General features: G+C 32.7%; 2 protein-coding genes across 8 annotated transcripts in view; one reads left to right on the top strand and one right to left on the bottom strand.

Annotated features, from left to right (window-relative positions):
• The window catches only part of LOC126741914 (cyclin-dependent kinase 12), a 50,644-nt gene that overhangs the window by 6,000 nt on the left and 20,516 nt on the right, over positions 1-24,128 (bottom strand). For 6 of the 7 annotated variants that reach the window (XM_050448386.1, XM_050448387.1, XM_050448389.1 and 3 more), the window contains 9 exons: positions 21,082-21,194; positions 18,686-18,919; positions 18,422-18,627; positions 18,170-18,366; positions 14,013-14,217; positions 13,683-13,951; positions 8,712-8,888; positions 2,467-2,570; positions 2,251-2,417 (listed from right to left, as the gene is read on the bottom strand). In XM_050448386.1, the coding sequence (XP_050304343.1) occupies positions 2,251-2,417; positions 2,467-2,570; positions 8,712-8,888; positions 13,683-13,951; positions 14,013-14,217; positions 18,170-18,366; positions 18,422-18,627; positions 18,686-18,919; positions 21,082-21,194 (1,672 nt within the window). The remainder of the gene's footprint in view (positions 1-2,250; positions 2,418-2,466; positions 2,571-8,711; positions 8,889-13,682; positions 13,952-14,012; positions 14,218-18,169; positions 18,367-18,421; positions 18,628-18,685; positions 18,920-21,081; positions 21,195-24,128) is intronic. The other variant, XR_007662433.1, reaches the window with a different exon arrangement.
• Positions 14,998-17,497, top strand: LOC126741915 (uncharacterized). The gene is made up of 2 exons (XM_050448390.1): positions 14,998-15,509; positions 16,516-17,497. Exons 1-2 carry the CDS (start codon positions 15,196-15,198, stop codon positions 17,288-17,290), a joined length of 1,089 nt encoding a protein of 362 aa, XP_050304347.1. The 5' UTR covers positions 14,998-15,195; the 3' UTR covers positions 17,291-17,497.

Here is a 24,128-nt window from a genome sequence, read left to right as displayed (position 1 = left end):
TGAGAATAATAATGCTAGATTGAATAAAATAAGAAATAAAATAAGAGTTCAATTTACACAAACCCTCATAAGGCATTTATACAGCAAAATAAAATAAGAATAAAATAAGAAGTTGACCAAAATGCCGAAAGTACGCACGGCGTTTTGGTCAGGAAACCCATTGAAAGACAAAGAGATATAATTTATCTGGTATGTAATTGGTCAATTTCTTGAAATATTCCTGGCATATGATTGGTAATTCCTTATTTCTTATTTTATTTTATTTTGCTGTTTAAGTGCAAAAATGTCAAATAAGACCTTATTTTATTTTATTTGTCTGTATAAATTCATCTTAACTAGTCGACAATTAAGGTATACATTTAGGTTTACACCCTTTATATTAGGTACACCTTTATTAAGATTAAAGGGATTTTAGGGGATTCTAGTTTTCTTAACAACATTCCTAAGGTTTTGACTCAAACTTAAGCGTTTTATTAGTATTATAAAAAGAAATAAAAGTAAAGAAAAAATGGCAACTGGATGCAGACATAAATATATTACCTATTACTGTTTATTTAATGTGTCACAATGAATAAGCGTCAAAACTCATCAAACTATTTTAAAATAAAAAAAACCTTGATTTTGCCCAATAATATTATTAAACTTAATACTTTCCTTATTGCCCCCCGTAAACGCATTTCTAATGTGAACTTTGTGGACGGACTTGTATCCTGTCATGCGAGGGGTGCCGGCGTAGTTTACAAGTGATTTACGACCGCTTATAAAAAAAGGCGGCATTTTGAGGCGATCAAAGAAGTGATTCTACTTGTTGAAATCTATATACTTTGGCGTTATGCTTTAACATCGGCACCTGCATTAGTACGCTGCCGCTGTTCCATAATCCACGCGGATTTGGCGATCTTTTAATGAAAAGCAATGTGTTTAAAACAGGCCCCCGGTCTATAAGTCTTCCCGCCGGAACGCTTTTAATAGTTTTTATGGTCATTCAAGTGACTTTAAAACCACTATACAAACCACCCTGAGAGCAATCCAATCCAACTCATTAGAGGCTCAAAAGCAGTCCATCCATCTTATAAAGTAGTAATTATTTATAGTTTTAGATGATTTGATATTTAACTGTGGGAATTTTTTATTTATATAATTTTTGCCATATTGCCTGGATCACCTGGATTTTTTCTACGTAATTTGGCACATTGTATAGTTGATCACGATAATTCTTCCACACATTTAAGGAATTTCAACTGGAACTGAACGTCTGGAATTGAAATAAAATTCGTCGTGGCAGTTGAATGGAATAACAACGAAATTCTTCCATTTCATTCCAAGCAGTTCATCACGACAGTTTTTCCAGAAAGTAAAAGGGTTTTCAAAGGTTCAGAAATGAAGAAAATATTCTTCCATTCCTGGATTATGATAATTGGTCAACTGCCTGGAAGAATTTTATGTTAATTTTAAGCAGTTTTCTCATGACATTTTTTCCAGGGGTTGATCAAAATAATTTCTCAACTGCCTGGAATAAAAGCAAAATTCGTCCCGGCAGTTCAATGACACAAAAACAACATTCTTTAATTCCTTTCCATTCCAGGCAGTCGATTATGACAATATTTACAGGCGGTAATCACGATCATTTTTCTATGCAGTTAAATAACTCATGTGATTACATTCTACTTTAGGAAAAGTAGAATTGAAAGTACTCCTGGAAGATTCTATAGAGAAATTTAAGGAGACAGAACCAATTAAGGGAAGAGGATACTCGTTGACCCTCTTACAGAAGGTTTCATGGTTTAAGTCCATTCAGAATCGAAAGAGATCAGGGTAATGGCAAAATTGGGTCATTGAGCTTATATTCTTTAAGTATCCCAATTCCAAACAGCAAATTTGTTTTTTTTTTGCTTCATATCTTTATATTATAATATACTTAACTCACTTTTATCTGATTTGTTAAAAGCATGTAGAATTCACTTTTCATTCATAGTCCTAACTAAGAGAGTGGTTCAAACCTCAAAGGAAATTTCCTACCCAAATAGCTTCAATACGACATAATTTTCTTTTGAGGATTTTAATATATTATTACTGTTGTACAAGATTTTTCGTCCTGAGAAATATACCAAATTTTGTGCAAAAGTTTATCAAACACGAAGGTTAAATCATAATATTTTTCCATATGCCTCAATTAGCGGACAGCCTCGACCTTTACAATGCAAATAACGTCGACTCAAAATTCTCAAATCAAATATTCGCCTATCTTACCTCATTTTGCCTTAAACTACAAAGCTCCATCAACAAAGACAACGGTACCTGCGTCTTGCTCATTACCATTTGCTCTATATTAAAGAGCAATTGATAAAGATACCTTCTCGGGTCTATATTGTCTTCCGTTTCTTTAACTGGGCTCGATGTGCCACTTGAAGGAACCCCTAAATTAGCAGATTAAATTTTAATGTTCGATTAAAAAAAATTGTTTACCTATAAGTCCGGTAGTATTTGGACGACTTTTAATAGCCGCCGTTGCAATAGCGTATGACAATACTGCAGCGTCATACGCTTCCATTTTCAAGGTTTTTGACGACCTGTAGGAAACTGAAGGTTAGTAGGATGAGAAATGGGTTTCCTCTACCCATTTTGGATCAGTTTGTTCAAAATGTTTAAGACCAGAGTTTGAAATGAAAGTTTGTTGGATGTAGCAGAGGAGCAAAACAGAAACATGTTGACTTACATTAAATTTTTTTTCAATTTTACCATAGAGATACTTATGCTACGTTTCCCCTCGGCTTTTTGTGCATACATGTATAATTATTAAAATCAGTGGTGCCTCTTTGGGTAATAAACGAGTTTGTACAGGGTGGAATTATTAATATTAGGGAGCCTAAATTTCAATTTTTAGTGATTCAGTTAAATAACCCATTTTGTATGAAATTTTTTTGTCATCACTACAGACGATCTATTATACAGTTCGGCTCTTAATTGTCCTCCCTCCTCTTATCTTTCGAACACGAAAACTTACTTACTTTTAAATTAACATTACTTATGTATGATTTTTCATTTATCTTTTTGTGTATCTTTTAGAGTCCTGAGCATGATCTCACAGACATCGAAACATCAACAAAAATGAACAATTGATCATCTGAAGTAGTTTTTTGACTTATATCCAACAAAAAAATTAAGCAAACATCTTTTTTATACCCTTTGGCACCATCCAACAAACATCCTTTTTAAATTACGTCATAAAAGATGAATCGAATAAATGACGATGGAAATACCATAAAATAGTATTCATCACGACGTTCCCAACCAAATTATCAAACATAAACGAATGCAAAACAATAAAATCATGATTTACCTTTTTGTTTTTAATGCAGACTACACTACTAAAAATAATTGCACTACTCAACACTGCAAGTTGCACTGCCAAGCGAATACTACTGAAAGAAAAATCAAATAAAAAGAAGGAAAATAAAAGACACACAAAAATAAAATAAATAATCCCATTTATTCTTTTCAAATTAAAAAGAACAATAATCATTACAAATTAAATAAAACAGTTTCATTTATTAGGCTACTATAGCTAGAATAACTTATTACAAGTATTTACAGTGTGGTTTTGCATTAAATTACAAATTACATAATTTGTGATACAATATACAATAATTTTTTTTTTGGAGTTAACAATTACTGGCAAAATAATATATACTTGGGTGTTTTTTTTTTAATTTATTTTGCACATCATATGAAAAAGGAAGGAACCAGTAAGAAGAATACATACATGCAAGTTAGTATGTAACGAAGTAAACACTTTTTCTTTTGTTTAAAAATTACTTTATCAAATTCCTAATTATTTATCACAAAAATACCATTCATACGTTACCAAAATATTAATTATTAAATGACCCGGGGATAATTATTTTATTTTATTTTTGTTGAATCTACTATACAACAATGATAAAAAGAACTAAATGAGCAACTAAAAGTACAAAAAAAAATATGTAGTGCACTAAGTAAATAGGAATCCTGCTGTAAAGTATGAGTTTTTTAAATAAATAATTAAGTAAAGGCAACTGAAATTTAAAAGAAAAACGCTTGAATCCAGGTTTCTATTAAAATACCTGATAAGATCATTATACTAAAGGATCATTTGGAAATTATCATACATTCGCTTTAAACTATTATAAGGTGTCCTCAGATTGGCTTAATATGAAAACTATTCACAGTAAATGTTATTATGAACAGGTAATATTGGAGATGACAATAACTGAACCAATATGGCTAAAAAAAATAATTATTCTAATTGAATTATATCGACTACTAACTGCGAGTGCGATATAATTTCAGAGTTATATAGTTTTAAGTACTGCGGTATGTTTTAAAATTGGAGAGTAACGTATTTCTGACTAAATTCGTCTTTTTGACTACATTGGCATCGTTTTATGAGAGTAGCGAATGTCATTTTTTTTGTTCATACGTAATCGTAGCTTTAACACGTTGAGTGCCGCCATTAAAAAAAAAAATGGTCCCGGAGGCCGTTACATTTTTTTATATGTAATAGTGCTTACAATTACATAATAGTTAAAATATAATTTTAAAAATAATGTTTTTTATTTAAAAGCTTGTACTTTTTGGATTTATTTTCATGGTGACACATGGGTCTCACGAGGCCTGGAAATAATTCAAAGGTTCAGGTGGCCGCATGAATCCAATGTGTCACCACGGTCGGTTATGTCCGAACGTGACATGCAATAGCCCAAACAATATTGAATGAAATGTAATCAAAAGATATGCGTAAAACGTGTTTGGTCCGCTATACTGGCCTTTAGAAGCGTGCGACGGATCGTTAGGAAATCCAATAATTCAGTTCAATTTAGTATTTGTAGTAGATAGCGGTTTTTGTTTCACGTGTAGTAACTAGTAATGTCGTACGAAGAAGAGCAAAAGCGCCTAGATGCCTTATGGCAGGAAATGTCAGATGAAGAATATGATGCCTTTCAAAATGATTCATCTTCCGACGAATATCAACTATCAAGTTCCTCTGAGGAATCAGATGATAGTGAAATGGATTCGCCTCCCAGAAAAATAAAGCGCCAAACGAAAAAAATACAAGTTGATTTCCCTCGTGGGGCCACGACAACACAAGTTGGTCCCTGTACATCTCGTGAGGGTACACGCACACAAATTGACTCAATTAGTGAGGCAATAGAAAATCTTATACGATCATTGCCTCCAATTGACTCCGATGGAGAAGAAAATGATTCACCTGGAAGTGGCCAAATTACGGATATAAATTGGGTACCAGCGACTGGCCAGTTTTTGAAACCATTCAAGTTTACAGAAAATCACTCGGGATTTGTTCCAGACATGTACGATAACTATGAAAAAACGCCGTATGAATTTTATAAAATGTTTGTTACTGATGACATTTTGGAACTTATTGTAAGTATTTTTGAATTTAGTTTTTATTTGTATTATGTTATGCAATATTTTGTAGGTAACTGAAACTAATTTGTATGCTTCCCAGTCTCAACAAAAAAATGCTTATCCAAAGGCACGTGTGCATACATGGAAACCCAACAAATCACGAAGAAATTGAAGTTTCTTGGTGTAGTGATGTGGATGGGTTTGTGTCCATTTCCAACACAACAGTCCTACTGGAGGAAGAAGAAAATCTACAAAAACCTTCTGCCAGAAATAATTTTAAGGAATAGGTTTCAACTTCTTCTGAAAATGCTACATTTTAGCAACAATGAGGTTATAACCGAAGATAGGTTGCGAAAGCTAAATCCCTTACTAAAAGAAATCCGTGAAATTTTCCAGCGAGTCATTGTGCTCTCCGAATATGTGCATCGATGAAACCCTTGTGCCATTCCGAGGGCGATTGTCTTTTTTACAATATGTTAACAACAAAAAACACAAGTTTGGTATCAAACTTTTTAAACTATGCCTTAGTGGTGGTTATACTTACGATTTCAAAGTATATTGAGGAAAATCAAAAGATGAAAATGTTAGTGTACCAACCAAAATTGTTCTAGATTTAATGGATAATCTCTTAGATAAAGGAAGAACTTTATGCACCGATGACTATTATACGTCAGTAAGCTTGGCTTTGGCTCTTTTGAATCACAAAACTCATCTTTTAGGAACATTGAGGGCAAATCGAAAATTCAACCCAAAAAATGTCACACAAAAGAAGTTACGGGTAGGAGAAACCGTGGCTGAAGAATGTAGACAAGGAGTGGTAATTCAAAAGTGGAGAGATCGGCGAGATGTACTTGCACTGAGCACTAGACACGGAAGTGAACTGGTGGACGTCAAAAGAAGAGGAAAAGATGTGAAGAAGCCTAAAATTATTGTCGAGTATAATAAATATGAAGCGTCCATTGATATCTCGGACCAGATGAAATCCTACAACTGCAGCCTAAAAAAAGAGTCTGAAATGGTATAGAAAGCTAGCTATTGAAATTTTAACTGGTACAGCATTAGTAAATGCGTTTGTTTCTTACCAAGAAATTACCCAAAATAAAATGTCAATAACAACGTTTAGAGAAGAAGTTGTCGAAGGTTTGTTAAAATTAGATTCGCAAGACCCAACACTAGAACGTAATGAAGGTAATAAAGAACAACACCGCCTTGAAGATGTAAGAAAGTAAAGTAATTTCAAGTAAGAGACGTCGATGTGTAGTTTGCTACAGTAAAATGACCCAAGAGCTTGGAAGAAAAGTCGCTGTTTCAAAAACTCCACAAAGTTGCTTCAGATGTACGTCATGCGAGAAATTTTACTGCCTAGATTGTTTTTTTGAAGTTCATGAAGTTAAAAAATCCACTTAATTTTTTTTATGTAATTTTTTTTTAGTTTTTTTCATAAAACATATTACCTCTCATTTTTTTAAATAATTTGTATTTCGCTTTTGAAACGATAAAGCTTATTTGTAAGAATCTAAGATGGTTTTATTTCCAAAAAAAAAAAAACAAATAAAAACAAAATTTAAAAAATCGTAACTACTGACCCAATTGTCCCATGGTGCCACGTCGGCTTCACTATTCACTAGCCAAACATATTTTCGGGATCCAAAGGCCGCCTACTCAAAGATCCCAGGCATTTAAAAATTAAAAATTCAAAAATTACACATCGATAGTATGAGACCACTGTGGCTTCACGCGGCCACATACTCCCAAAGCTTTATGAAGCCATATTGGTCTTACACGGCACTCAACGTGTTAATTAATTTCAGTCCTTTGATCAGTTCGGCCTATGGATTAAAAGAAAAATTGTAAATTTGTGAAATCAAATAAAATAATTTATAAGAGTTTAAATGTAACATCTTTTATTACATATAATTTAAATTTTTATTACGTTTTTACAGCATTTTTTTAGAGCATTTTTTTTTGTCGTAAACATAAGTTTTCGAAACAATACCAGACTAAATTATTTTTCCTATGAATAACACTATCAAATTTAAACAAAATAAGATTATTCACATTTTTTTCTATTTAAAAACTGAATAGTTGTCAAATTTGCCGCTACTAACAAAGAGTATGTAACTGCAACATTTTAGCAGGTATTTTTGAACAATTAAATTACGATATTTTAAAACCAGTGCCTTAAATCATAATTTTGCAAGAGTTACTTTTTTTCCAAATTAAATGGAGAATCTAACAGTTGACTTCTTATAAAAATTATCACCTCGCAGATTTGAGGCAACAAAGGCCCATGTCCCTCCGTATGTTACGACACTGGCAATTTTTTTAAAAATTGGCTTCATCAGTAATCGACAACTTACTACAATAACCTGCATGCGAAATTTAATTAAAATTGAGCTGGTAGTTAATAATCATAAAACTCAAAGGACCGATTGAAATTCCCATTTCAAATAACTAAGTTAAAAATGAATTCCAGTTGACAAAGAGGCACATTTCTTTTAAATGAAGCTTTAAAGTGAAACGGTGAAGTTTTAGATTTGAATTCAACAAATTCATATTTGACTTTATTAAGTTTATAATTCCCAGTTTTAAAACTGATCAGTCCCTTTGACTTTATATGAGCAATCTTGTGAGGATTTTTTTCTATTATCATATTAAATGCCCTGGGACACCTTATTTATATACTATGCCATGCACGCAACACTACTTCTTCAGAACTATTTTAAACTAAATAGGGTTTCTCTTCACAGCAACATAACCAAAAATATACATAACAAACTTGTAAGAGACGTAGCTTAATGACATACTATATACACCATCATACTGGTTAAGTTACATCTAAAACGGAAGCCATTTATAATTTTTTTCTTTCATAAAAATGCATCTTTACAGTTTTACGTTGTTCTACTCGAAATTATAAGGATCCTTAGTTGAAAGACTTTTTTTTTGTGGTTTCGGTCCTCTGACCATGCATAAAGTTCAGATCATCAATAGTCTTAAAAACAGTTTACAGCTTAATCAATATTACACCAATTCCCTTTTCAGAAAAACCCAAACCACAAAAAACGAAATTAAATACATACTAATACATGCCTGGGGGGCTCCCAGAACGGGAGGCAATAGTTAGCACATAAAATGTTACAAATATTTGTCTTCAAAAATGGGTTACTACCGCCGCCTCTTAGGGGCGACAGAACCGATCACGTGTCTCAATCGTGCCTTACTTAGGAACAAGACGTTGCTACTTGGGGGGGTGTGTGTGTGTGTGAAAACAACAAAGGGGGCCAGAAAATCGCACTCACCCGCCCTCGTTTTCTTCGATTTTCTCCGCGCCCTTTTCGGGACGGGACGGAAGCACGGCCGGTTTGCCCGGCGGCAGGTTTAACATGCTCTCCTGCTGTTCCCGGATTTGTTTTTTACGCTTTTTGCTCCAGAGCTCGTGGCAATCTTGCCAGGTGGGTAGTTCCGGTGCTTGAATCCTACAAAAAAAAATTATTTATCTTTTCAGGACAAATGTGTGGACTGAAGGCACACTGATGACCTTAATTAAAAATGAATAATAACATTAATATTAACTTATTAATTAGGCTTGGTTGAAGATCATGAGTCTAAGGCAAATGAGAGCCAGAAATATACAGTTTCTCTAAAACAGTGTTACTCAAACTTTTTTCGTGACGGAACCTTTTTAAAAAACGAAATTTTTAACGGAACCCTAAACTAAAAGCAAAAGCAGTTATATGTGAATTGTTTAATAATCATGCAAAAAAAGATAGATACACTAAGTAGTGAGTTAGTAAGCAAATGATAACACTAAGTTCATTTAATGCGAGGCATGTAATTATTTGTTATTCCTCATCAGCTGGGTAATGTCAGGCTTGATAGAAAAAAGTTAAATTCTCATGTCTGGTTCGGCATCTAGTCTATTGCGGTATTTTGTTTTTGTAGCAGTAGATGCCGAAAATCCCGTTTCACACAAATACGTTGTTGGGAACGACAGAAGAACATTCAAAGCTTATGTGGCAAGTTGTGGATATTCAAAAATCATTCAGTGAAATTGTTTTAAAGAATGGTTCCATGCTTGTATCCGATGTCAGTTTTAGAAATGATTCATAGATCTGATTTGACATATTTTCAGGCTTTTGCATTTTAGATGAAAAAGGGTTTTGAATCCATGAGTTTATTTTTAGTTTTGTATTCTGTTCTTCAGGAAAGTAAGATTCAAAAGGTCCTTGCAGATCATTGAGATATTGCACCAATTCAACAAATATTTCATCTAAGACTATGGTGACTAAGGAACTCACTTAGCAACGAAAAGCTTTCGATTTCTCTCTTACCAAAACAAGTAATACAAAAATCAAATTTTCTTTTAAATGCAGTTATTTTGTTGTTAACATTGAAAACTGTTGTCTGTTTTTCTTGTAGTGACAGGTTTAATTCGTTTAGTTTTCCAAACATGTCTGCTAAAAATGCTAGTATAAATAATCTGCTTTTATCGGACAAACGGTCTTTTAAATTAAAAGGAACATCTGTAATAAAAGCTTCTAATTCTGTTCTTAGTTCCAAAAGCCTTGTCAAAGTTTTACCCCGAGACAACCATCTCACTTCAATATGGAGCAATAGTGTTTTATGATCGCTACCATAATCTTCACATAATATTGAGAACATGACTTGACAAAATTAATTATTTTTACTGACTCATCAAGAACCAATTTTAGATTTGGTGGCATTTTCTTAACCGCGAGTGATTGTCTATGTAGGATGCAGTGGCTGGAACTACAATTTGGCGCTTTCATTTTTATTCGTGATATTGCTCCTGCTGTTCTACCTGTCATTGCCTTTGTCTTTATCGGTACAAATATCAATGCAATCATTCCAATCGAGTTGGTTTTCTTCAGAAAATATATTAACCGTGTTAAAAATTTCTTCTTCGGTTGTGTTAGTAGGCAGCGATGAGCACATAAGCAAGTCTTCTTCGAGTGAATGTTTATATGGATATCGCACAATTACTAGCAAGCAACAATGGCCAGTCCAGCAACATCAGTCGAGTCATCCATTTGCAAGACAAATTTGTTATTTTGAAGCCGTGAAACCAGTTCTTGTTTTATGTTTGCTGCGATATCCTCAATTTGGCGCGTAACTGTTTCATTCGAAAGTGGCACTGTAGAAAGATGCTTTACAGATTTTTCGTCGAGCATACATCTTGTTATGTCTACCACATATGGTTTTATTAGCTTTTCAGCGATAGTGTATCTTCTCCTGCTTGGGCAATGCGGTAACTAACCAAATACGATGTCTCCGTGGCCTTTTCATCGCATACGTCATAGTTTTTTGGCTTCTTAATAATTGTTCTTTTTTACGTAGAAAAAATTCTTTACTTTTATTTTTGAAGTCGGGATGTAGAGTTTCTAAATGTCGGCGCATCTTAGCAGGCACCATCGAACTATTAGGAAGGAGTTTGCTGCACAACATACAAAGAGGTGAGCCGTTGGAATCAAGAAATCCGAGATTAATGTATAATTCGTCATACGTTCGTTTTTTCACCTTCAGTATGTCATTAGATGTCTAAACTTGAAACCATAAAACTTGACGCTTAATAGGTCGGGCATTTACTTAATAATACATATATTAAATTTTCGTATATGTACCAGTAACACCTAGAAGTAGGCCTTTCGTTTTGGTTGTTAATTTTTATCTTAGGTAACTTTATTCTTATAGGGTCCACTTTAATACATGCATTCATTTATTATGACTGCTGGCGGAGCCCTACACACTTTGAGTAACGCTGCTCTAAAAACTGTAATTTACTAATATGGCTCAGCGAAAGATCACAAGTTTCAGGTCACAAAACTCGACAAATCATAGAATGATTTAAATCAATTCAGCGATTTAAATGTGTAATAAATTAGTTTACTCATACCCTATTTCTTTTTCATTTCAGATTTTAATAACAATATGACTCTTTGTTGAGAATTGAGATATTTTAGACACTTGTTTTGACATTTATTTTTGCATCCGCACCTCGGTAATTGTAACCAAACTATCCAAACATGTTTTGATATAGTAACAAAAAAACACTTTTTGATTTCTATTATGATAAAATAGCGCCCATCAAGTTAATGAATATTTAATAATAATAATAATAATAATAATAATAAATTGGTTTATTTGACAGTAATAACAGATAACACAAAAATTATTTTTAATTAGCTCCAAAGGAATACTTAAGTGTAGTTATTATCACAAAAAGTAGTGTATGGCAGTTTTCAAATGATAATATATATACTCCCTATGGCTATAATGTATATCTAATAAATACAACGCAATAAATGAAATAAAATTCTTATCCGACGCTGTAGCACGTTAATGATATTATTTGCATACTTATACAATTTTTGGTTTAGAAGAAAAAAAACCATTTCGCAATGAAACACAACTGAGACGGGATGAAAGCAACCTTATATAAAAAATGAAAAACCCTACAACAGGGTTGTATTGTACTTGGCACTTTTAGTTTAGATTTGGTTTATAAATTTATTATAAGTTTTTTTTATAATGGTATTTGAATGATGCTGGTTTTAAACTTTTTAAGTCAGAGGGTATATTATTGTATAGCATGTAAATATTATACGAGAATGATCTGTTTAGTAGACTTGTTTCATGCAAGGGTGGAGATAGTATGAACGTCGGATCTAAGTTTAATTTTTTGGTAAAGATATGAAGGGCTTTTGTTAAAAATTAAAGCATGAAACAAAACCACTGAGTGAAGTTTACGACGGTTTTCCATGTCAAGCCAATTTGAAGGTTTTAATTTGTGAATAACTGGGTCGAATTTTCTTATACCATATACAAACCTCAAACAGGCCCTCTGAACTCGGCGCACTTTACTCTGCTTGGTTAAACAGGGACCATAAACCGCATCACAATAATTAAAGTGTCTCAATACATCTGTTAAAGTTAATTTTAGTTTCTTATCTAATGCCTATGCGGATACAGTAATTTTAGATTGGCATAAATGCCTTTTGTACACATGAAGAAACATGGTCGGTGAATCTTAATTAAGTATCTAATATAACTCCCAGGTTCCTTGCTTTTTGAACATAGCATAATTGTGAATTATTTAATTTTAGTTTAAGTTTTTTAAGGTTTTCGATATCGGTATAATGCTTCCCAAAAATTAGTAGCTTAGTTTTTGTAAGATTAAGTCTTAAATGATGTTGTTCTGAGATTTGACTAAGTCTTCGTTAATGTGTAACTGTGCTTGTGCTACATTATTTTGTATTTTGGTGTAGAGTAACTACTGTTTATCATCAAAAAAGCTAAAATCTGTACCGTGTTGAACTGCATGTGTAATGTAACAAGTATAAATACAAAAGAGTAACAATAAAAGCCCAGAACCCTGAGAGGCGCGCTGTTTGTTAAAAAAAAAATTATGTACGTCACTGCTTTTTCGTAAAATGGAAACAATTTTTATAATCTCCCGTATATATCTCTATCATTATATATCTTTTTCTTAATCTGAATATTAGAAAAAGATGGGAATAAAATGATGTTTTTCGGGTATAATTAGTCACAATACGAGATTGGTGTAAAAGTAAAATTCTCATTTATATATCTTTTTCTAAAACTGAAAATTAGAAAAAGATAGGGAATAAAATGATTTGTTCAGGTTTAATTAGATACAATACGAGAGAAAAACACTATTTTCACCCGATCCAAACACTATTTTAGTCTTTATTAGAAGTCTTTTACTTATAATGCGTTTAAAACATGTAATTCTTTGCCAAACAATGATTTACTACTTCATAATTTAACTAAGTTTAAGAGTCAGGATTTAGGTTAAATTTGTTTAGAGAACAGTTGAGCTCCTCTTTTTTAACTCACTAGTATCGTGTGCTCCAAAGGTAACATGATGGTTATAGGTATGAAGAAGGGTATAAGTATTTTTTTAGTGAGAACAATTATTTCTTTATAATATTTCATTTTTATATTATTTTTCTTATATACGATAACCGAAATTTATTTATTATTTATTAGGGTTAAGTTTGAGTAGCCTTAGGCTAGACTTCGCCTTTTTCATTTGTAATATTTGTCAATCTGTTGTTTTTTTTTTTGAATAAAATACGATTATTATTATTATTTAAAAAATGAAACGATAATATAGAAAATAGGTGGAAAAGTCGAATTCTCATTTATATATCCCTATCTTAGTCTGAAAATTAGAAGAGGATGGGAATAAATTCACAAAATCAATACTAATTTTCAAAAATACTTACTGATCGGGATCGATATTCCTTAACCATGGGCTTTTTAAAGCATCCTCGGCCGTTATTCTCCGATCCGGATCCAACTCGAGCATTTTATCCAACAAATCGAGAGCGGGACTCGGCATAAAGACAAAATCTTCGCGAAGTTTCCGCCTGTGAAGCTTATTCGGCTTCAAAGCATGAAAGAGGGGAAGTTTTATAACAGACGGCCATACCGCCGGCGTCGGAGTCCCGCATATTTTTGATATTCGGTCCAGTTGAGCCATTTCGGTGTTTGCCTGTAAACGATTTATCGTTTTTTAACGCGTTAGTAATGTTTCTTGTATCGACGAAACGTACTTGGAACAGTGGTTTTTTCAAAAAGAGTTCCCCTAAGATGCATCCGCAGCTCCATATGTCAATTGCGGGTCCATAACGTTCCTCACCTAGTAAAAGTTCCGGCGGTCGGTACCATAACGTTATAACTTTATTCGTGTACGGTCGTTGTCTGTCTTCCGCGTTATATAGTCTGGCTAAACCAAAATCCGCCAGTTTTACTTCACCTCTGAAATTAGTTTTTTTTTAATATAAATTTTTACCTTTAATTACCAAATATTTCAGTTTAATTACACCACTTGCAAAACAGAAAAACAGATTGCAAAATCGATTAACTTGTCGGCAAAAACAAAATAACAACTTAACTATCCAAAAATAAAAATCGAAGAGGCTTAACTTAAGCTATAATTAAATATTATACATTTAAAATGAATTGATTTACGCAGCAACTCTTTTACTTGGAAGCACTGTGTGATTTTCGTACTTATCTTCTCATATTAACAGGTATAACAAATTTTTTCTTTTTCATTTTAAAATATTGGAAAAATTATAGTCGGTTTTTTAATGCAAACACCTCATTTTCTTAAAATTTGAATAAACTTGTTAAATGTTATTTACTATTCAGATAGTAACAGAGGAGTAGTACTGGATATTTTTAAAAGCTATTTGGATAGAAATCAATACGTAAGGATAGAAAATAGATTAAGTGATTCATTATTTATTAAAATAGGTGTACCACAAGGCATAGTTTAGAGCCCAATACTTTTTTTTATTATATATTAATAAAAATTATTTTATCACCTCCCAGATTTGAGACAAAGAAGGACCGAGTCCCTCCATATGTTTTATTCTTTTAAAAATTGGCTTCATAAGTTATTGACATTTCACTACAATAACCTGCATGCGAAATTTAATTAAAATTTAGCTGGTAGTTTAAAACTTATGATAAATAAATAATTAATATTAACTTTAACACCCTGTATCTTTGTTATTTAAAATTTTAAAATGAAAGTCTATTTTTTTATAAATTCTCTATCACCTATTAAAATTAAGGCGGAAACAGACTATCATCACGTCACGTGAGCTCACGTGTTGTCACATTAGACGAAACCTCACATGGTGTTACGCCTATAATCACACTATTTAACATGTCATATCACTTGTAACCATACAACTCGCTGTTTATATTTTTTGAGTGTGTTGCAAAATGGAAGGTGAGACCTCAACCAGTTCCTCAGATTTTGAAGAAGACTTAGAAAACGTGGCTGCATTTGTAATAGTTGATGATGGAATAAAAAGGAAGTGGGTGCACGAAATAAATAAACAGAGGGAAGAATTAGGAGAATATTACAGATTAGTTAAAGAGCTGAATGAGCACCCAGATCGATATCATATGTATTTTCGGGTTACCAAAGAAGAATTTGATTTTTTGCACGGACTTGTTAAAGAAGATATCAAAAAGCAAAATACCCAATTCCGAAGGGCGATAAGTACTGAAGAGAGATTAACGGTGTGTTTAAGGTGAGTTCAAGTAAATAAATGCAGTTTCATCATTTCGAAACAATTATTTATTGAAGCATAGTATAGTTTGTCTGAAATGAGGTCATTTCTAAAAGCGTCGGTTGTCGCTCTTGTCCTGTTTCCAAGCAGTCTGTGTTTCATGAGTTTGATAAATGCCCATCATCGTGTTCAAGATAATTTTCTGGTGAAAAAGTTGATTGCACTGTAGACGATCACTGTGTAGAACTCAAAGGTGTAGGAATCACTCTGGGTACAGAGTGATATGATTGCCTTTCGCAGGTTCTTTGTTCGGCTTGAAATACCGCATTGCTAACCTGTATTTTAACAAATGTTTGTTCAGGTTTAGATATTTTTTTTGTCATTTTTGCCATACTCAAAAAACATAAATCGATCTCGTCCATATTTTCCAAAGAATATTTATTTTGTTCTTTTTTGGCTTCTACCCTTTTTTCTCTATCTTCGTATTTTCTTTTTCTAAGATTGCTATTCTCCTGCATAATTTGAACTACTTCTGCCGCAGCATCTTTTTTGTTAACCTGTTTATGTTGTTGTCTTTTTTGTTTAAGTTTTTGTAACGCGTCCGTATTTTCATTCATTTGTTCCGAGACTTGTTCTTGATATTCTTCGACATCTGATTCTCTATTATCGTTGTCAATTGTGGGATCATTTTGCGCCAGGATATCATCCGCATCATTAACATCGTTCTCCAGATTGCCGCACGTCCTTGAATGATGAATAGTTGCCGTCAGTATGATAATAAAGAATCATATTTACTCAAGGTATTATTATTATTATTATAAGAAATTTGAATTTTACCTTCGACCTTCAAGGTAAAGCAAAATAAATGCCATTTGTTGTTCAAACTTCCAGGGGGTAATATTCTTGGTAGCCTGACCACTTTTGGTTGCAAGTCGCCGATTCCTGGCATTGTTATAGCATCTTCTAAGTTTGTCCCACATTTGTTTGGCTTTATCCGCTAAAATAAAAATCACCTTCTTTGTTTCAGGCATCTCGCGACAGGAAATTCATTTAGAAGTATGGGTTTCAGCTATACACCAGGATTTAGCACAGTTCGAGAAATAGTCATTGAAGTTTGTGATGCCATCTGGAAGAACTTGGGACCCATTGTAATGCCTAAGCCAACGACAGAGATATGGAAAAAGTCTGCGGCTAGATTTAGTCAAATATGGGATTTTTCGAATTGCATTGCTGCTATAGATGGTAAGCATGTTAATATTCAGTGCCCAATCAATGCAGGCTCTCCATATTACAATTACAAGGGGAGTCATTCAATAGTTCTTTTGGCTTTGGTTGATGCCGACTATAAATTTATCGCAATTGACGTTGGATTCTATGGCAGGAATAGCGATGGAGGCATTTTTGAGAAATCAAAAATTGGTAAGAAGCTTCGAAACGGAACATTAGGAGTACCGGGAGATACTCCCCTCGAAGCAAATGGATTACCACAGCCCCATGTTATTCTTGGCGATGAAGCATTTCCACTTAAAACTTATTTGCTTCGTCCGTACAGCAGATTTTATTTGGGGGAAAATGAACCTAATAAGATATACAATTATAGGTTATCACGGGCTAGACGCATTGTAGAAAACGCCTTCGGAATTTTGGTCTCTCGTTGGAGAGTGTTTCGTAGACACTTCGAAATACAACCAGACTTCGTGGATAAAGTTGTACTAGCCGCATGCTGTCTGCATAATATGTTGAGTACAGAATCAATAAAGCCCGACATTGCTACTTTACGTCTCCAAAAGCAGCACTCCTAAATATTCAAGGAATACGGAGAAATCACGCTAATGCTGCATTCAGAACTCGAGAGGCTTTTAAAGAATATTTCAATTCATCTACTGGTTCTGTGCCTTGGCAAATTGGTATGGTTCGTAGAGGAAGAATTTACAACGAAAATGATTAATTAAGTACCTATTACAACTACTTATTCCTAACTAAAATAAATAAATGAAAATCTGAGATTACCTGCTATTTTTAATTGTCTGCCTATTTCTTCCCAGGATTCCTGTCGTACTCGCTGATCCCTATATTCGCGCGATGAGTGATTATATAAACAATCATGTTATCTCACTTTTTCAATTAATATTTCTTCCATATTTGACACTTTATCCGAAAAACACTCCCACAAAACTTTAAATATGCGTGACCTCATGCGTGCCGAAAATGTAAATTTGCAGATATGATTCCGTGCTATCACGTATAACTTGTCGTGACCTGCGTGAGGTGACAATAGTCTGTCTTTAACCTATTATTAATCATGCAAAAATTGACTGCAGATATTTCGCGCCTGCCATGAGCTCACGTAACGTGATGATAGTCTGTTTTCGCCTTTACTATTATGTAAATATTTACTTTTGATTATGGCTAGTTAAATTGAAATAAATTTCGTATAGTTTATTAATTAGTTTACACTGAATGTAAAAAACTAAGACAAATTTAAATCTGTTTTAAGTTTTTTTTAAATTCAGTGTTAAACAATTGAGAAAGCTTAGAAACTTTAATCAAATTTTAAACTGTTTTAAAAATAATACATCTCTGCATTGAAAGGCGGCGACTCTTTTAGTTGCTATAAGATTTTCTTCTTATTTTTAGCCCTAGCTGCCTGCTGGTGACTGGACATTACTAAAAAGACTTACTTGTTGTTCATCAAAATGTTACTGCATTTTATGTCTCTGTGTAGAAAGTTCTTCTTATGGCAATAGTTTAAACCATCAAGGAGCTGTTTCATAATGCATGCATTGTTCAGTTCATTAAAATCGACCATTCCAGACTCTAAAAGGCCCATGAGGTCATGGTCCATATACTCGAACACCAGGTAAAAAGAACCCTTTTCCTAAAATAAAATTCTGTTAATATTATGTTAAGAGGCCACTAGCTTCGAACGTTACTTTTCTAAAATCTAAGGCGTCCTGCTTATCAGTGACGATTTCTCGTAAATTAACAATATTTTTATGATTTAACTGTCTTAGAATTTTAATTTCTCTCACAGCGGTAATCGGAAATCCTTCTTTTTCATTTTCGAGTCTAACTTTTTTAAGAGCCACCAATTCGTTGGCGTGCACATCTTTGGCTTTATAAACTTGTCCGTACGTTCCTACAAAAAAATAAATATCCACTTTAGTGCTATAAGTATTAATCAATTTATATCTTACCTTCTCCTATCTGCGCAATAACCTCGAACATATCGACGCAACGCTCTCCCCAATCTTTGCCGCTCATTTGGAAATTTCTCGAAGTTCGCCGCTTTAAGATGCGCGGTCGCTTCACCACTTTCTGCGTTTTGTTTAAATCTTTTTTTGGTTTTTCGACTTTTTTGAGGACGTTACGTGGCGGGGTCGACGGTATGTCGTCGTCGTCGCCGCTCAGTTCTTCTGTACCCGGAACAACTAAAAAAAATTAATTACATTTATAAATGATCTTGAAATTGACTTGTACAAGATTGCAGACACTTAGAATATCTTGAGTTTTTTATCAACAAATTTGTTTATTTTATTTCAGGTTTAAAAAATTTACAAATACAATAATACCAATAATAAATAAGTGATAAATATCATTATGCCATTTATGACAAAATCCGTTTATAAATTAAAGTTTCTATTGAATGAGTTGGGTATTTGTAAATGTTCTCTACATATTTAATGTTAAATTTTATTTTGAAAAGTAAAGTTGGCACGTATTTCTTAATGAAATATGTCCAAACATCATTAATCAGACTTAATCTTTACCAAATTACTATTATTGTGTTCTAAAAGTTTTGCGGAAAATTTTGGGTCTCAGTTATAATCCCAACAATTATTTGTAACGGAAGATTATTATTATTATTCAGAAAAAAAATTAACTCGTTGCTTAAGAATGAGGATAAGAATTAAATGTTTCAAAATTCTTATATAAGTGTACTATTCATTATAATATTTTCCTATAAAATTAAGGTACTAAAATAAACGCTATAATTCTTGGATCATAAGCGATGTAAAGAATCGGGTATAAAAATTAAAATTCTAACAACTCATCAAAGACATGGGTATAGTACTTATATATCCCTATTGAGATAATTAATAAAGCGTTTTATCGAAACTCCAATTTAATCAGTAATAGTGGACAATTTGAACAATAGCATTTCAGACGCAAACATTGTTTTTTAAAAGGTTATAATCTGCTAGTTCTCATAATCAGAGAGCTGAATTGTGTTTCGAACTTTTAACTTATCTTGTAAACTAATCTCGTTAAAATAGTATTATTCAGTCTAAATTCGGCCTTTTCTTAAAAAGGCTTGTAAGCTTTAAGGTTAGTTACTATGTTTAAAAACTTCTTGAAATTTTTTAAAAACTCTTCTTCCTGATAAATAATTTTCTTTTTTGTCTGAGATTCTGGAAGATCTAAAAGCGGGACAATGGTTTGGCTCTTTCTTGCAAAAGCGAATTCAATTCGTCCAATTTTACCACCTCAAGGTGATGATTGTAAAACTTGTTGGACTCCCGAGGATCTTTCTATAGCCCGTGTGTTGTTTAGGCATTGTAAATCCACTATAAAATGGAACTATATATATATATATTTTGCTGATGACAAATCGGGTAAAGTTAATCTTAACCAAAAAGCTTCTATAAAAGTGTAGCAAACAAAGCATTACAGGAATAACTTAAATTTTTTTAACGTAATATTTCTTCATTTTCAAAAAAAAAAACAATGCCTGCAGCGGCACCAAGTATAACAATAAACTTAAACAAAAAGATTTAATTAAATTTGGAAGTAAAATATTTCACTTTTTCCTAAACCAATGTCCAAGAAAATAGAGGTATACATTGGCGTTCTTTACTTTACCACAAGGTCAAATTCAAGGGGTACTAGAAGGTTACACCTGTTATCATAAACACCTTGTGTGTGAACCATTTTGTTGCAGGTTAATAACTGTCCGAGTCCGATAAAATAAAATCAAATGAGTCATCCGGGAACATTTGATTTTCTTTATTCATAATTGCATCAATATGGTTATTAATTTGCAAGCAAGCAGTCCTTCAGATATAGAAACAAGAATAGTCTTATTCAGAAAATATCTGTTTTTTTTTTGTATATAAACACTAAAGCATCCAAACATAAGAGAGAATAATTTTTGTAACATTCAAATTTAATCCATTAGCAAATGACCACATAAATACATTAAGACCTGACTCGTAAGTGCAAGAAATCTACTTTAATATATTTATACAGTTTTATATTATGAGGAATTATTAGTTTTTTTTAAACGAATATTTGAATAGCATCGACAATTTCAACCTAGATGCTTTTGCCCGATTATCTGTGAGAAACCCTTAAACCCAAAACCCTTTTAGAGTCATATTCAACCAATTACTATTTCAAAAATGAAATATCAAGTATTTTCTTAATGATTAAAATAACCATTCTCTTAACATATTTAGTTTCTGTTATTATCCCGAAAAAAAAGACTATTGACTAGGAAAAAACGCATTAATTGATCTTTGTTATATAAAGTTTCAGGACTTAAATAGCTGAGAAGCAGTTATTTTTTACTAATTCTAAAACTGCTACTTACTAGGAGGCATTGGCAAATCCTTCACATTTTTTCTACCGGAAAGCGGTGGGGTTTTTTCCTTTTTGGGAGGCGGCGTCGGCGATCTGCTTGGAGGTGACTCGATTGCTTCTAACCTAAAAATAAATACAATTAAAACCTACGTAGGTCGTCGTAGAAATACCTTCAAATAATCAGACTAAAACACCTGCAACTTTTATATTAATATTTTAAATCCTTCATGATGAATTCAATTTTGTATACATTAACACTCCCAAACACTATTATAAGCGTGAAATGAAAGAAGTGCTGTTAGGTATTTAAAAAAAGAATTCTTCAGAAGAAATGTTCAAGATCAGTTGGTAAGAACAAAAAGTAACACCTGAAAACCCTTAAAAAATGTTGGAATTTTAAACCACTTACTATCCTCGTCTCAATAAAATTAAATGTACCAAAAGATAATAACAAATAATTTGTGAATACTTGATGATCACATCATGAAAACTTGGTTACTAACACATCAAGATTCTAATAAAATACAAGTAATGCAAAACAACTGATTATGCCTATATTTGAAATTAGATGATTAAGGGTTCGCCAAGTACTTACAGTTTAAAGGAGTAACACCTAATCCTCAATGAAAAAACTGAATATTTATTCAATAAAATCATATTTAAGCAAGATATTTCATAAAGAAAAACTTTCCGATTCAAAATTCTAAGTTTTCGTTTGTTTTTAGACATTTATTTATTTAAAATTTATTACAAACTTCAGTTACAAGGTAAACATGTAACGCTAAACAAAAAAAAATGTAATCAATTTAAAGATACTTCTCAATGCTTTAAATTTTGTTTAAGACTTAAATTTTATGGCAAAAGCACAAAATCATAAAACTCTAAATAGCTCATATTTTTCAAATTATAGGTAGCCATTATTATTCTTTTTACAAAAAATAAAAGCAGTTGGTTTCTTTGGTTCACTGAACAGTGATAAGTGAAAATATCTACGATAATATTTCCACATTGGCAATCCGAGATGGGTTTGAAGAGAAATTAGGCTGCTTTTAATAATTGTGGAAACATATTTTTCTGAAATATATTTATATTTTGTCACGTCATCAGAGTCAAATTTTTCCGTTATATATATTTTTTTTAGGCTTACCAAAAAATTTAGCGTTGCGTATTTCAATTCCTTTTGATGATAAATATAATAAAAAGGGTGTATTGTCCCTGTCCCAACCATAACTAGTAATATTATTTAAACTTATCCGGTTAAGACAAGACGTCAAATATGTACTTTCAGTCAGTTTTTTAAATATTGAATTGATAGAATGAAAAAAATCGACAAAATGGTCTAAATCGAATAACTCGAGTTTTATCTGGTCACATTCGCGTTCTAAACTATTCAATGCATTTACAGTAGACACTCGATAGTGTGAATATCGGATAGCGGAAACCCCGCATAACGGAAACAGCACTATTTTATGCATTGACCACCGTATACCGTGAACAAACGATCTCCCGTTAATGGAAACAAACGTAATTGGATCGATAGTTCGCCAGTAACGTAGGCGAAGGCAGCCGGTGCTTCCCCGATATGCTGTTTTTGGCGTTCTTCGAATCGATAGGCGCCGTGAATCTATTGTGTGTTAAGCAAGGCAGGTTGTTATCGTTTGTTTACGTTGTCTGTTAGTGTGGTTTTGAAATTTAGTGGTTATAAAGTTTAGTGATTTTTATTAGTGTGACTTAAATTGTGTTGGTGTTAGATCGTTTATAAATTAAACAAAATGTCGCTTAAAAAACCAAAGTGTTTAACCCTCTATGAAAAATCTCTTGTAATTCAAGACTTAAATAATGGACAAGGTGTTACATATTTAGCGAAGAAGTATGGTGTGGCAAAATCTACAATTTGCAAAATAAAAAAGAAAAAGGAACTGATTTCTAGTGCTCTTAGAAACACGTATGTTGGACCAGGTAAAAGACAAACCCTAAAGGGTTCCCAGTTTCCAAGAATGGAAAAAAGACTGTACAAGTGGTTTCTTGACCAACGGAATAAACATTTAATGGTAAGTGGCGATATGATTAAAGAAAAAGCAAAATCCATTTATTCACAGCTCAATGAAAGGGATAAATCATTTACCGCTAGTGAGGGATGGTTACAAAGATTCAAAAAAAGATTTGGAATTCGTTTTTTAAAAATTTCTGGGGAAAAATTGTCATCTCAACCAGAGCTTGTAGACCCATTTAAAATGGCTCTAAAAAATAAAATAGCAGAGCTTGGAATCTCATTGGATCAAGTTTACAATGCTGATGAGACAGGACTTTACTGGAAATTATTACCAGAAAAAACATTTGTCTTGTCAACAGAAAAAACTGCTCCTGGTAGAAAATTGAAGACACAAAGAATAACATTTTTTGCTTGCACTAATGCTACTGGGCTCCATAAAAGTAAACCACTGGTGAGTGGTAAAGCGGCAAAACCAAGATCGTTTAAAAATTTCGAGTGTCCTGTTGACTATGAACATTCTAAATCAGCTTGGATGTCTGCCGCAATTTTTCAAAAATGGTTTCATTATTCGTTTGTACCACAGGTAAGTTTTCCTTATCTATAGTTTTGTTTTATGATTAGTACAACCATATTAATTTTTTTGAAGATTAAGAGGTTCTTAAAAAATAAATGTCTGCCATTGAAAGCTCTACTTCTTCTGCATAATGCACCATCGCATCCAACCGAAGAAGAATTAAAAAGTGAAGATGGACAAATTATAACCATGTACCTGCCACCTAATGTCACCCCACTCATACAGCCTATGGATCAAAATGTTATTAGGCTAACAAAATTGTACTACAGAAAAGGTCTTCTATCATCCATAGTGGCCAACAATACGAATGTCATTGATGCCCTAAAAAACCTGACAATAAAAGATGCAGTGATCAATTTAATGTCTGCTTGGAATCATCTTGATTCTCAAGTTAACAAAAAATGTTGGAAAAACATTTTAAATCCTCTACACATGATGTAAACACTGATGATGAAAATGTACCTCTTTCTCTCCTAAAACACCAATGGGA

Source organism: Anthonomus grandis, chromosome 11 (assembly GCF_022605725.1).
Source record: "Anthonomus grandis grandis chromosome 11, icAntGran1.3, whole genome shotgun sequence".
NCBI classification, from domain to species: domain Eukaryota; kingdom Metazoa; phylum Arthropoda; class Insecta; order Coleoptera; family Curculionidae; genus Anthonomus; species Anthonomus grandis.
The sequence above is the reverse complement of the archived record's forward strand: the minus strand, read 5'-3'. Positions and strand labels throughout refer to the sequence as shown.